This window comes from Hemiscyllium ocellatum, chromosome 12, assembly GCF_020745735.1.
Source record: "Hemiscyllium ocellatum isolate sHemOce1 chromosome 12, sHemOce1.pat.X.cur, whole genome shotgun sequence".
Taxonomy (NCBI): domain Eukaryota; kingdom Metazoa; phylum Chordata; class Chondrichthyes; order Orectolobiformes; family Hemiscylliidae; genus Hemiscyllium; species Hemiscyllium ocellatum.
Window position 1 is genome coordinate 67,894,855 of NC_083412.1, and position 15,997 is coordinate 67,910,851.

The window sequence follows — 15,997 nt, forward strand, 5'->3', positions numbered from 1 at the left end:
CATGACCTCCCAACTCCTGTACTCAATACTCTGACCAATAAAGGAAAGCATACCAAACGCCTTCTTCACTATCCTATCTACCTGCGACTCCACTTTCAAGGAGCTATGAACCTGGATTGTGTAACTCCGCATCAGAAGGTAATTTTAAGACGGTAATCAGAAGGTAATTTTACCTAGAGTCTTTTTAGGCAAGTCAATCAAAGGTTATCGGAAGCAAATAGGAATGTGGCATTCGGAATACAAACAGATCAACCAATGATCTTACTGAATTGAGGAGCAGGCTTGAGTGATTGAATGGTTCCCAGTTCACACGCTTGTGATGCTTCACTTGTACTGGAATCGATTGTTGGGCACTATAATGGGCCTCAACTGTGCACATCTATGTGTACGACAGAGAAAATGTTGCATCACTGAAGTTTTAATAGCCTGAGAATATTGAAATGGGAAGCTACGAGTTGTCCCTGTTATCCAAAGACTGTCAGCCATCCAAACACCAACGTCAGCATAAGCCACCACTTTTAGGAAAAGTGAGTGAAAGTGAAGTAGGAAAAACTGAAAGTAAACTCTGGAAGAATCCTGATTATACTGTTTTAGGGTTCTCTCTGAACTCAGTGGCATTTCCTTCTTTCACTGTGATAGTGGAGCTCTCCAAATATAGTGATACATTTTCAAAAATTGCAATAATTTGAAATGTAATCAATATATTTCCTTTAGTTCCTTTTTAATCAATCAAAGTTAGTATCTACCTTAAACACATACAAAACCCATCAAACCAAAACCATTAAGAATTAATACACAACTGTGGGTTCTGAATGGAAAAAACTGATATAAATCTTTAATTTGAATGTCAAAACAATTTAACTTTGCTAAAAGATGTGGCTACAATTAAAATGAAATTGCAGAATAGTTCCTGTATATTACTAAATTCCCATGCATTCCTTTTAAACAGACTTGAGGCAAATATAATGAGGGAAAAATATCTGGATGCAGATATATTGTTATGTAGGTTGAAGACAAACTTTGGATGGATTTAACTTAAACCCATAGTCCAGTAATGCAAATGTTAAAAGTATATGATTACATTTGTTTCCATCTGTTTAAGTGCTAAATAGAAATTACAACATTTCTTTCTATCTCATCCTGTTCCTATGTTCCCAACAGTATTGTTTGCTTTTGATATATCTGTTCAGATTGTCTACATTATAACATTAAGTATCCAAATATCCAGATTCTTCAGCACAGAGAAAACAATCTACTTACCAGCAGGGTCAAGGGCACAGAGTTCATCAGCACCCAATAGGGGTGTCGTGTGGGACTTCAGGGGGTGTGCTTGAGTCAGGGGTGGGGCTGCTGTGCTTGGATCAAGGAAGACGCACTGTACTCAGCTGAATAGTCAGGGAGTCTAGGCATAGAGCAGTACTAAAAGCTGTGATTGCTGACCCTGCCCCTGCTTACCAGAACATGCAAAGCAAGTGAGGTAGGTGGTTCAGGGTTGCTGAGCGTAGGCAGATTACTCAGTTTGGCTCCATTTTTGATCAGATAGATGTGGCTATTGAAGTTTATCTAAATGGTGAACAAAAAGAAAATCCAATTATTAATCACTTGTTCCTTTGTTTCACATCATGGATCATCATGAGTGAGCACTGTTCAGTGTGCCAGTCTTACCCTTAAAGTCTTAGGGAGGTTTCAGATCTGATCTTACTGTGTATTGAATTAACTAACTGATTCCAGCTGGTGATAGTGAGAGCAATAACAGAATCAATTCTATTGACCCTGAGACAGGAAGGGAAATAGACAAGCTCCATTAAGTAGAAATAGATAGGATAAAATTGTAAAAAATTGAAGGCCTTATGGCCTCTGGTTTGCTTTGCCATTCAATAAGATCATGGATCATCCCACACAACTCCACGTTTCCATCCTATCCCCGTATCCTAGATTCCTGCAGTATCCAAAAATATCAATAAATCTCAGACTTAAATTCATTCAACGACTGAGTACCCACAGCTCTGTGAGGTAAAGAATTCAAAATACTCACAACCTTTTCAATGAAGACAGTTATCCTCAACAATCTGAAATGGCCATGTCCTTAATCTGATTCAATTGCTCATGGGGTTACAATCTGCAGCCAGGCCAACCAGCCCCTCAACATTTACTGTGTAAAGCCTTCCAAACATTTTATACAAGATCATATTTCATTGTTTGAAAACTGAGAGACTGTAAGCCCATGCTGTAAAGTCTCTTGTCGAAGGACAACATTGTCATTCTATCAAATCAATGTAATGAACCTTCACTGCACCCCATCTAATGCAAGTTCGTTGTTCCAAAATGTTGCTAATTACCAGGGCCTGGGCTTCTTAGCAGAACATGTTATATACATGAGCAGAGGTTAACTTCACCCTCAAAGGAAAATTCAATCATGGAGGTGCTGTGAGAGGAATGGACAGTATCTCTAAAGAGCTGCTCCTCCAATCATTGGATGGTTCTTTCCTGTACTTGCTGTTGGTAGAACCAGCCTATCATTGGAGAAGCAGTGAGAAGGTACAAAGTGTGGTGAAAGATCACAATGTTCTGAGAGGGGTACGCGTGTGGTCCGGAGAAGTGGCAATAGAGAAGTGCAGGTTGGTGAGCTTGGCAGGGAAACAGAGAGGGATGGATACACTGATTTGAGGTGTGGGGAGAATGATGGGTGGAGATGGAGAGAGGGAAAGAGAGACAGAGGTAGCAAGGGTCAGGCATGGGAGAGAGGGAGAGGAAGATGTGAAAGGGTAGCATATCAGAGCAGGAGTTTGAGATAGATGGGCAAGAATGAGAGGATGGCTGCAGCAATGAGGCAAGAGAGAGGGATAGACTAAAAGAATGTTAAGATATAGGAGCAGAATTAGGCCTTTTGACTTTTCAAGTCTGTTCTGCCATTCAATCGTGATTGATACGTTTTTTAACCCCATTCTTCTGCCTTCGCCTTGTGACCCTTGATCTCTTTATTAATCAAGAATTTATGTATCTTGGTCTCAAATACACTCAGTGACTTCTGCAGCAATAAGTTCCATGGATTCACCACTCTAGCTGAAGAAGTTCTTCCTCATCTCAGTTCTAAAGGGTAATCCCTTCACTCTGAGGCTGTACCTTCAAGTCCTTGTCACTTTTACTAGTGGAAACAACTCCCTCACTTTCATTCTATCCAGGCCTCTTAGTATTACATTTTAATGAGATACCCATCATCCTTCTAAATTTTCTGCCATTTTCCCATAACCCTTTGTTCCCTTGCTGATTAAAAATTGCTATCTCCACCTTGGATATGCTTAATGCCCTTTACTTTAAGATTTTGCACTCTCATCCTAGACTCTGTCACAATGAGTAACAACTTTCTACCCTATCAAGTCATCTAAGAACCTTGCATGTTTCAATAAGATCACCTCTTGTTCTTCTATAATCCAATGAGTACAGACCCAATCTTGTCAAGGTTTCCTCAAGACAGTCTCTCTATACCTGGTATCAGCCTCATGAATCTTCTCTGCACTGTTTCCAATGCCAGTATATCTTTCCTTTGATGAGGGGCTCAAAATTGAATGTAAGTTTGCTCGCTGAGTGACAAGGTTCGTTTTCATACTATACTAGGTAACATAATCAGTTAGCCTCCGGTGAAGCATTGGTGTTATGACCCGCTTTTTATTTATTCGTTTAGGTTTCCTTGGGTCGATGATGTCATTTCCTGCTCTTTTTCTCAAAGGGTGGTAAATGGCGTCCAAGTCGAGGTGTTTGTTGATAGAGTTCCGGTTGAAATGTCATGCTTCTAGGAATTCTCATGCGTGTCTCTGTTTGGCTTGTCCTAGGCTGAATGTGTTGTCCCAGTCGAAATGGTGTCCTTCCTCATCTGTATGTAAGGATACTAGTGAGTGTGGGTCATGTCTTTTTGCGGCAAGTTGATGTTGGTGGCTAGTTTTCTGCCTGTTTGTCCAATGTAGTGTTTGCACGGTATTTTGTAAATTACATTAGTTTTGCTTGTTGTCTGCATAGGGTCTTGCGAGTTCATTAGCTGCTGTTTTAGTGTGTTGGTGGGATTGTGGGCTACCATGATGTCAAGACTTCTGAGTAGTCTTGCAGTCATTTCCAACAATACAAACTGCCATTCCTAGTGCCATGTCACTGTAGAGCAAACAGCGAATAGGGAACTTCAAACCAGTGACTGCTGGAAAACAACAATTACGGACCAAGTACTGAACTACAGAAGCAATCATCCCAGCAACTACAAACGAAGCTGCATCAGAACATTACTTTGATGAGCCACCACACACTGCAGCACAGAGCAACTACACAGAGCAGAGGAAAATCACCTATACAGCAAATTCAAAAAGAATGGGTACCCAATGAACACAGTCTGCCGATTTCTCAGCAACAAACCCAAACAAGCAGACAAAACACATCCAGAACCCCTAGCCACTTTCCCCTACATCAAAGACATCTCAGACATGACTGCCAGACTACTCAGACCTCTTGGCACCCAGCGACACACTAAAACAGCAGCTAATGAACTTTAGAGGTGCTATACAGACGAGTGAAACAAATGTCATTTACAAATTACCATGCAAGGACTGTAACAAACACCATGTTGGACAAACAGGCAGAAAACTAGCCACCAGAATACATGAACATCAAGTAGCCACAAAACAAAATGACCCACTATCACTAGCAAGCAAACTTACATCCAGAACCTCAACCTGAGCTACAAATCTTCTCAAAAAGAGCTCAAATTTGTTCACAGTATTCATCTATACTGCCTTGTACAGTTAGAACAAGACTTCTCTACAGTTATACACCATTCCCTTTAAAAAAGGAGAAAAATTCCATTTGCCTTCTTAATTTCTCCTTGGATGCTAGCATTTTGTGCTTTATGGATGAATACTCCCAAATCCCTCTGATCTATTTCTTTTTGCAGTCTTTCTCCATTTAAATACTATTTAGTTCCTTTATTCTTCCTGCAATAGTGCGTAAGATCACATTTCCACACGTTTAGATTCCCTTCAGTGGAAACAGGCCCTTCGGACCAACCAGTCCACACTGACCCTCTGAAAAGTAACCCCAGACCTATTTCCCTCTGACTAATGCACTATCACTATGGGCAATTTACCATGGCCAATTCACCTGATCTGCACATCTTTGGACTGTGGGGGGAAACTGGAGCATCCGGAGGAGACCCACGCAGACACGGGGAGAATGTGCAAACTGCATACAAACAGACGCCCGAGGCTGGAATCGAACCTAGGACCCTGGTGCTGTGAGGCAGCAGTGCTAACCACTGAGCCCTTATTCCACCTGCTAAATTTCTGCCTATTCACTTAATGTGTCTATAACCTTGTTGTGTCATTCATAAATTGGCTATAGTACGTTCACATTTCTCATCATCAAATCTTTAAGATATATCTGGCCCCAGCACTTGTTGCAGGTCAGCGTTCTGAAAAAGCTCCACTTATCCCAACTCTCTGTCTTCTATTAGTTAGCCAATTCTCTATTCATGTTAATATACTATCTGCAAAACCATTTGTTCTTCCTTATTAAGTAGCCTAATGTATAGTGCCTTGGGTATGGGGGGTGGGAGAGATGATAGCTGCAGAAATTGGGGGAGAAAAGAGAGAAGAGAGATTACAGAGGTAGAGAAAGTTATTGGTATCAGGGGCTACAGGCTCATAGGAAGAGGCAGGTAGGCTTGTGGCGGGGGACGCACGGTAGAGGTATGTAGTTTGCAAGGGTTGGGGTGGCTGTGGAGTTGAAAGGAAGAGACATGACAATCTGCAAAGATGTGGGGAGAGGGTAGTGCAGGAATGAAGGAGGAAGAGAAAGGGGTGGGAGTGAGAATGGGCAGCTGCCGGACTAGGGGTAGGGGTCAGGAAAACAGAGAAAGGAAGCTGCAGGGGTCGGGGGTCAGGAAACAAAAAAAGGGTTGGGAAGGTGAACGAGATAATGGGAGATAATGTAGAGGGGAGTGCAAATGATAGCTAGACAAAGCGGTTGCATGTATTAGGGTAGCAAAGAGGGAGAGAAGGTTGAACTGAAAGAGAAAGGAAGTCTGCAAAGGCAGTGAGAGAGTGAGGCTGTAAAGGTTAGAGGGGTGAGAGCCAGAGGGAGAGAAAGAGGGGAAGGGTAGTGGAGTGTGGAGAGAGTGAAATGGAGGCTGAAGGTGGAAGAGGGAAGCTCGAGTCGGTGGGAGGTTGGAAAAGAGCGGTGAGAGAGGGATGGAGGCTGCAAAATAAACGTGAGAGAAGATGGAGGCAGCAAAAGAATGTGAACATTGAATAAATGTCTACTGAGGTAAACAGAAGCCATGACGACCACAATAGAGGTAATGAATTCCTTCCAAATAAATGTGGAATCTTTAGCTATTGACTGCATATGTTTAGGAATGAGTATAATGTAGTGGATTCTTTTTTAAAAAACATAATTATACTGTTAAATTTAAATATGAGATGCAGTGAAAAGGGTAGTGATTGCCTGATTAAAATCTTTCGGCTATGTGTTTATAGGATGGAAACACATTTTCTTTGAGTCCATCAGTCTGTGAAAGGTGTGTTTTGGATAATTGTTTTTCTTTGCGTTCATAAGTGCATTAGTGATTTTGAAAAATCTTTTGGTGCTAACATATGCCTTTTGTCTTGTGCTGATTTAAACTGCATTTGTTTTCCTAATGGTCTGATGTATCTGCAATGGTTGCTTATATTCACATTTTAATTACATTAGAAATACATTCTTGTCCTTTGTTATTTACTTGAAAAGGCTTACTAAATGGTCTTGGATGCAAGTTATTTGTTATGTACATTAATATCAAATGAGAAAAAAAACCAACAAAATAGTAGGAGCTCACAATGTGACAGTATTGGAAAATTGTTTGGTAACTTACATAAATGCATAACAGCAAGGGACTATTTTGATCTGATGTCATCAAATTAAGTTAAACTTAGTTTTGACAAAAATCTTAACGGCAGGTTCCTAGCTTCGCAGGACACAGAAGAAAGCTATTCATCTCTTCTCCTTTTTGTGAGCTCTTTCAATTAGTCTCCGGCTATATCCTTGTTGCCTCGTAATATGGTTTTGTTGATTTGCAATTCTTCCCTACACATCTATGGTGCGGCAACAGGAGAGGTTACGTGGAGTGAAAGAATCAAGATTATGCTCCTCGAAGACTCAGCTGAAATATTTTGAAAGCAGTGACATACAACTTTGGTATGGAGTGAATTTAATTGGCAATCAAGGCATTCAAATGTGAACAAATACCTAGCTGATTCAAGACAAATGGTAGACAGTAGGAAGCTATTCAGAGTGCCAGAAAATGTACAATGGAATCCCGCAAAGGTCATATCTGGAACTACAGTTATTCACAATTTATATTACCAATGTAAACTTTGGTATCAAAAGGCACAAAGCTCTAAGTTTGCTGATGATGCCAAATGGAGAGGGGCAGTTAGTAGTGAGAAGGATTGCTGCAAATTTACAAACTGGGTATACCATTGAGTTTCAAAACAGTTGTGTAAGAGTATTACATTTGGGTCTGTATTTGACCGAGTTTTTGCTTAAATTGTCAGAAGGATGCCACAACAACATGTGAGATTTTTCATAAAAGGAATAAGATATTAAAATAAGGATGACATTATACAGTCTTCTAATGATACAGTTATTAATTTGCTTTAACCTTTAAAACATTAAATTATCATAAAAGCAAAGAAAATGACATTATCAATACTTCCCATACCTTTGTGTATTCAATTTTGTTTCTGAGATCAGCAGCAACACTTTCCCACTTGTTTACAGCAGTCCGAATTTGTGTTGGGTCAGTGAACTGTCTGCAATGAAGTAGGCATGTCTATGAAGTAAACATGTACTGTACTTAATTTTTTAAACCCCCAGAACCAAGCCCATAGCACCACGAGTCACCCAGCTACAGAGGGGAGGAAGAAGGAGCAAGAAGAACGTAATAGCAAAGTTATAGCGGATTCCATAGTCAGGGGATGAGACAGGCATTTCTGTCACAGTAAAGGTGATTCGAGGATGGTATGTTGCCTTTCTGTACCAGGATCAAGGATGTTACAGAGCAGCTGCAGGACATCCTTCTGGGGGAGGAAAATCATGTAGAAGCCATGGTCTACATTGGTACGAACAATGTAAATTCAAAGAGGGATAAGGGACCTGAAAGTTAATTTTAAGAAGGAGGGAAGGAAATTAAAAAGCAACACCTGTCCAATATGGGAATCAATATCAAAACAGGAGGTGACGGGAGAACTGGTGCAGAAGGGAGGGCATTATATTTCTGAGGAATTGGGACTAGTTCTGGGAAAGGTGGGAACTGTGCAAGCTGGACGGTGACATCTTAATAGGGCTGAGGTTGATAAGTTTGCAGCAAGATTTGCTCGTGCTGTAGGGGCAAGTTTAACTAGTTTTTCTGGAGATGGGAACCTGAGGGGTAACCCAAACTGGAACAAAATAAAAGATCATTACAACAAGTCAAGAAGATGCTCAAGAGGATATAAGTCAGAAGAAGCAAAGACAAACACTAAATCTGGAATAATGTCTAAAAGTCAAAATCAAGGGCACTCTACCTGAATGTATGCAGCACTTGCAACAAATTAGATGATCTAAAGGCACAGCTAGGTATAATCTCATTACCATTGCAGAAGTATGGCTACATGGTGACCAGGACTAGGAACTGAACATTCAAAGATATTTGAAATTTAGAAAGGGCAGATGCAGGGACTTTGCTCAGTCACTGATTCTACTCAAGACTAAGATAACTAGATGTTTGAATACAAAAGTGAGTTGATGGGAAGGTGAAAATTATGGTTGAAAATGAGCCATGAATGTATTAAATGGCAAAGCAGGTTTGAGGGGGGCAATGGCCTACACCTGCCCTTACTTCTTATGCTCTTAAAGATAACATGCCAGAAGTGTTATGAAAGGCAGTTTGGTAAAGACAGGAAAAAAGATGCCCTATGGCTAAAACACACCTCAGATCTTTTTTAAACAAATTATGGTTTAAGTCCTATTTGAGTCTTCCTTTGCAAAACTACCAAATCCAAGGCTACCTTGGATTGCCTTGGGGAAACATGTTCCAAATACAGCTAAACCAAAGGCCTACAATGGAACTACAAAAGAAATGATACTTTTAAGCAGCCAAATTTAAAAGTATGTTTGTCAGAAAGTTTGAGAGTTCAATTTAAACTTTTAGTTGTTAGCTTGATGCCAGCTTGGCCTATGGAATTTATGAGAAATAATTTCATCGTGTTATTTGCAATAAGAAGTCTATAATTTTGAGTTAAATAAAGTCATATAGATGTACAGCATGGAAACAGACCCTTCAGACCAACTCGTCCATGCCAGCCAGATACCCTAAATTAATCCCAGTCCCATTTGCCAGCACCTGGCCGATATCTCTCTAAACCCTTCCCAATCACATACCTATCCAAATGTCTTTTAACCGTAGTCAGATTACAATGAATTAATTAAAGTCAAAACAATTATACCTCCTCATCTCATCTGCAAGCATACTCAGCTGGTGTTCTGCCTCCAGCAAGGCATCCTCTAGGTTCCTGAGTAAGAAATCCCTGCGCATTTCTAGCAAAAGACTCTGTAACAGAAACATAACCTTCTTTTAGCTCCAAATTAGTTTTTAATAGAGAACATCATTAAAAATCACAGCCAGGGAATCAACAGGGATATTAACTGCCCCGGTAAATATTAAAATATTCCAGAAAGCATTTCTATGACTATAAAAGACTTTTGTCAATATGACCTTTTAAAAGAAAAGTTCTTAATGATCAGCAGTCAGAAAAGAAAAGAAAAGCAGTGATTGATTGGGGAAGGTGGGGAGGAGATGGGAGGGCTTGTTGAGAAAACCATAGGTTGGGGAACAAATGGGTGTCAGGAGAAAGTCTGATTGCTGGCAATGTTAACAAAATAGCTTGATGGATACTCATGTTCTTTTCACCCATATACAGTAACAGAAAAGTAGTTGTGAATTTAATCCACAAATTCTTGTCACCTTTCAGCTGGCAAGATTCCTGTGAGATGCACTGGATTTGGAATTCAAATTTCGACAATTTAGAATTCTCACACTTAACTCAAATATACCTGTTTCCTGGGAATTAAAATGACCTATGTAACTATGACCATCTTTTTTAATTTTAACCTAGCTTATTATGTGAATATATATCAACATCAATCACTCATTTTTCTCAATGTCTTGTGGTGATTCCACAAGTAAACAACATTAGCTAAACTGTGATGTTTGACAAGTATTCGTGCTTAAAGAAATGAAACTGATTTACAAAGGAAATTGACAACATTAACAACTTATATTTGCAAAATACCTTTAACATAACAAAATACTTCAAGGTGCAAATGTAGATAGCAGATCAGAAGGTGAAAAGTTTTAACATAGAGGCATGTTTTAAAGGTTGTCTAAAATGTGAAATGTGAAGTATAAAGGCAAAGGCGTTTAAGAAGGGAATTCCAGATCTTAGGCCCCAGGCCAATGTAGGTACAGCCACCTATGGTGGAGTGATCAAAACTGAAGATGATCAAGACACCAGAGTTCGAGGAACAGAGTCATACAGCACGGAAACCCTTTAGTCCAAGCCTACTTAATCCCAAAGTAGTCTGCGTTTGGCCCATAGCTCTTCAAACATTTCTTATTCCTGTACTTATCTAAATTTCTTTTAAACATTGTAACTTTACCGGCATCCACCACTTCCTTTGGGATTTCATTGTACACACAATCCACTCCCTGTGTAAAAAAATTGCACCTGATGGCTTTTCAAAATTTTTCTTCTGGTACCTAAAAATATAACCTTCAGCCTAGAAATCCTCCAACCTAGGGAAAAGACACCTGCCATTTACTTTATCTAAACCCCTCATGATTTTATAAACTTCTTAAGGTCACCCCTTAACATCTTATACTCCAGAGAGAAAAGTCCAGCCTATCCAGCCTTTCTTTATAACTCAAACCCTTCATTCCTGGCAACATCCTGGTAAATCTCTTTTGAACCCTCTCCAGCTTAGTAATATCCTTTCTATAACAGGGTGACCAAAACTGGGCACAGTATTCCAGAAGAGGTATCTTAGGATCTTAAGAGAAGTCTTAGTGGCAGTTGTAGGGGCTTGAGGAAGTTACAGAGGCAGAGAGGGATGAAGCCATGAAAGGATTTGAAATGAGAATCAAAACTTGAAAATCAAAATGATGCTTGACAAAAAAAAAACAATGTAAGTCAGCAAGCGATAGGCGAATGGGACCTGGTACTGGGTGATGTCAATTTTTCAGAGGAAAGTGGGACCAGCTAGGAGTATATTGAAATGGTTGAATGTAATGAAGGCATGAATGAAGGTTTCAGCTGATCAAGAGTGGTTAAGAAGAAGGGATTGATTACCTTAGTCACAGTCATGTTATATCAGAGTGCCAGAGATGTAGCCAGACTAGGGCAAAATAAAATGGTCCCGCTTAGATTATTTGCATCTGCAGACATCTGCTTATAATTACATATTGACAAGATTGAAAGTTGAATAATGAATGGTATCTGTGTATAAAAAAAACTTTTTTCTATAATCGTGTGTTCTGCTTTAGCCTGCTTAACTCAGACACTCCCTATGTTCACCAGTAAAAATGATCATGAACCTGCACTTAAGTTTTCTGTGGCCGATCCTCACGACAGGTACTGTTATATGGGCAGAAACATGAATCAACATGGAGTTATGGGAAAAATGGCCACAGGTTTGGGTGAAGACAACACTTTCTAAGCACCTTGGAGAAGAAAGAACAATTAGAGGGGGAGTTTGGAGGTTTACAAGAATAATGACGTTCATGGTTTTTTTTGAAGAAAAACAAGGTGCCGCACAATAGACTATTGAATAAGATAAGGGCACATGGTGGTAGAGATAAGGCACAAACATGAACAGAAATCTGGATGTCTGGCAGAAAGCAGAGAATGGGGATAAAAGAGTCTTTCTCAGGATAACAGTTGGTGCCAAGTGGTGTTCCACAAGGCTCAGTGTTGGGACCACAATTTTTCACTTTATACATTAACAATTTAGATGAAGGAACTGCTAAGTTCTGGCTAAGTTTTTAGATGTTACAAAGATAGGGAGAGGAACAGGTAGCATTGAGGATGCAGCAGAAGGATTTAGACAGGTTAGGAGAGTGGGCAAAGAAGTGGCAGATGAAGTACAATGTGGGAAAATGTGAAGTCATGCACTTTGGTAGGAAGAAGAGAAAATTCAGAAGTCTGAAATGTAAAGAGACTTGGGAGTTCTAGTGCAGGATTCTCTCAAGGTAAACTTGTAGATTGAGTCAGTTGTTAGAGGAGAAAGTGAGGTCTGCAGATGCTGGAGATCAGAGCTGAAAATGTGTTGCTGGAGAAACGCAGCAGGTCAGGCAGCATCCAAGGAACAGGAGATTCGACATTTCGGGCATAAGCTGAAGAAGGGCTTATGCCCGAAACGTCGAATCTCCTGCTCCTTGGATGCTGCCTGACCTGCTGCATTTTTCCAGCAACACATTTTCAGCTGAGTCAGTTGTTAGGAAGGCAAATGCAATTATGGCAATACTTTGAGAGGACTTGAATATAAAAGCAGGGATGTACTTTTGAGGCTCTGTAAGGCGTTGGTCAGACCACAATTGGAGTACTGTGCACAGTTTTGGGCCCCATATCTCAGGAAGGATATACTGGCCCCTGCAGCATGTTCAGAGGAGGTTCACGAGAATGGCTGAATGGCCTAACATCTGCTCTTATGTCTTACTGTCTGAAAAGAATGATAATGACAGGTTTGAAGGGGAGACGGAAAATGCTGGAAGGGTCAGAACTGTTAACAATATTGACTAACAAGAGGAATAGGAGAGGAAGTTGGTTGGCTATCAGTTTAATGGGAAGAGAGTCATGGAAGTAGGATTTGAGTGTCATAGCTAAAAAGAGCTTACAGTGGACATGAAGAGGTATTTTGATTTGATTTATTATTGTCACATGTACTGAGATACAGTGAAAAGTATTGTTTTGTATGCTAACCAGACAAATCTTACCTTACATAAGTATAGGTAATAGAACAGAATGCAGAATACACTGTTACAACTACAGAGAAGGTGCAGAGAAAGATCAACTCTAATGTATGACAGGATCACTATTAAGTCTGATAATATTGAGGAAGAAACTATTCCTGAATCTGTTGGTACATGAACAGAAACTATAGAAAGATGAGTTGCTAAGTCAACTGAGGACTTCAGACGAAGTTTGGTTTGGAGGGTTAGTGAAAAGCAACGGAAGTGACAGAGGCAACTGATTAGATTGTCTCAATGTTAATGCTTAAGTATTATTTGAGCTCCTCATATTTATTATTGGAGGTGACAGTGAATGAGATGGGCAATGGGCCTTAATAAGATCATTTGCAGTAAACTAGAGAAAGGTTATCTTTGCATTTCCAGATGATAAGGAATGGTGAGCATTCTTAGTAGACTGAAATAGGAGTCGAAAATGCTAAAACAATAGCAGAATTATAATCTAAAATTCTAATCAACAGTCCTGGAGAAATATTTGCAGAAATCAAGACTATTACTTTAAGTGTATATTATGGTAGTTTTGAAATAATAGTGATAAAATGATTTCTTCCATTCTGAAAAGGATTCCAGCAAATCTTTCAAATCATAGTTAATTCCTTTCAAACTAACATTCTATTTTGATGTACAACGGAGGACCTAACCCTAATCATAAGTTTTTATCTAAGATGTTACAATCCCTGTACAGACTTGTAACTTTTAAAAACAATTTTGAACTTTGAGTTAATAGCTTAAAGAATGACATATGAGGATTTCATATTTTGAACTGTTTACTGAAAATATGACTGAAAACACTATTGTTTAAACACCATTGTTGTTGGCAATTTGTACTTTAAACCACAGAATAGAATACCTGGATTCTTATTAGCCTAATTGTAAAAATACTTTCTACTGTCTTTTCTGTAGGCACTCAATTTTTTCTAATCAATCCTGCTTTTCCTTCCTCAGCCAGTAACTTGCCTATTTAGAACTGTATGAGGCTTTCTTTTACCAAACTTGCTGTTAACCAGCTGGGCAACTTTTTTAGCTTCATTTGAATTCCCCAGGAATTTGCTTTTCAATTTGAATATAAACTTCAACCCTGAATTCCTGCATGTGAACCACAACCTTTTAATTTCTATGTATTCCCCCTCTGCTGGGTCCAGGCAGATTTCAAACACGGAGATAGTCAGTGACATTTTAAGTAAGCACATAACCTGACCTTTACATTGTCTCCCTCTGAACATGAATCATACTGGCCTTGTATCTCAGCACAAATGCTAATCAGCTATCATTGAGAGGTCAAGTCTTTCATTTAGGAACTAAATGGACAGTTTTTTACACAAATGTTTATGATGTGAAATTTTTCAAACCATTTCTAGCATCCTGGAGACACTCAGACTCCACTGTTCAAACAAAGGCTGTGCCATTGTCTCCCACTAAAAATACCTTGCACCCCTGTCCCAGTAAAACAATGTATACCTGTCTCTGATCTCTAAAAACCAAACCACTCAACTTTACCCCCTTCAGGAGAGGTCACTTGGCCCCATTTGTTTTACTTTAAATTTAACGACACAGATTCAAAACCTAGCAACTTTATAAATTTCAGATTATAACAAACAGCAGTAATGTATAAAGTACGGGCTGCCCTGCTTTCCAATGGCAACATTTCATGTACTAGGATGCCTTGTGCTTTGGCACAAAGTTCAAAATTGCACACATAGGCTTTTTAGCAATAATTTACATTGTTTAAGGACTTAATAAAAATGAGAGCTTTGCCTAATGATTTTCTTCTCAGCTTCAGGCATCCTGCACTCATGAGTTCAATTTCAATAACCACCATACATAGATCAGGGATCACACATAGGAATAATTTAATTGGTAAGGATCAGTACCACCCAATACGACATTTTAACAAATAAACCACTGAGGGCATCTCAGGTTGTTATTCTGTGATATGCAAAAGCACAACCTTTCATTTAAAAAAACCTGATACTTTGTCTTGTTTTTTTTTGGAATAATGCAAAGCAGTATTGTTGGGTGCCACAGAATGCAGAATAAAAGCTCCCCCAAGAACATTATGTCCTAATACAATAACTAACATATTGTTCATAACATACAACAAACTCAGAAACAAATACCACATTGGTTACCACTTAAATCTAAGTTAAATTTCAAGAACTAGAAACAAAAATTGTGTTTCAATGTATATTGCTAAATCATCTGCTATTCTGTTGACAGACTTGACTTAAGTTGAAACGAAGACTGATGCAGCATGAACAATTAATATTCATGCATCAATAAGTACTCTTCAACAATTCCTTGACCAGACTTGACCAGGTATCTCACCTCCTGACTGATTGCCTTCCTTACATTTTCATTTTCAGTTTGCTGCGCAATTGCAATCTCTCCCTCCAGCTGCATCTTTTCATGGCTCCAATGTTCTCTGTGAAAATGTCAAGGATACTTAAGTTTGTGTGCTGCAAAGCGATAAATGGATTATTGTCCCTTAATGGAGGCAACTCAAATGCTGCACTTGTCAGAGATTTAACAGACTGTAGTGCAACAATTCCCCTATCGTGTTGTCAATTGTCATTTGTTCATTGTGCAATCCAAAGGTCGTCAAATAAGAAGTTATATTGAAGTTTCATCCATATTGGCAACTTAATTTACATATATTTCACGGATATAAAGCTGTATGGACTTTACTTAAGACAACAGTGTAAAATTACACATTTTAGAATTGATCATCCTTCTTATGTGCTTTTTAGAAATAAATTAATGATTGAATTTTAATTGCACACAATCTATTTCTATATCTATGTATTGTGTGGCAACATCTTCATGGCACTTGTTTGAAGGTTCACCCGATTTTCTTATTGTCTAATCAGTTTACTGTTTCATTTAAAACCAGTGCCAAATTATGATAGTACAAAATTC

General features: G+C 39.1%; 1 protein-coding gene across 1 annotated transcript in view; it reads right to left on the bottom strand.

Moving 5' to 3' along the window:
• Positions 1–15,997, bottom strand: part of LOC132820811 (E3 ubiquitin-protein ligase DZIP3-like) — a 131,168-nt gene that overhangs the window by 14,800 nt on the left and 100,371 nt on the right. Inside the window, exons 18-21 of the mRNA XM_060833126.1 lie at positions 15,407–15,503; positions 9,504–9,607; positions 7,739–7,829; positions 1,456–1,563 (exon numbers count right to left, since the gene is read on the bottom strand). Coding sequence (XP_060689109.1) covers positions 1,456–1,563; positions 7,739–7,829; positions 9,504–9,607; positions 15,407–15,503 — 400 coding nt within the window. The remainder of the gene's footprint in view (positions 1–1,455; positions 1,564–7,738; positions 7,830–9,503; positions 9,608–15,406; positions 15,504–15,997) is intronic.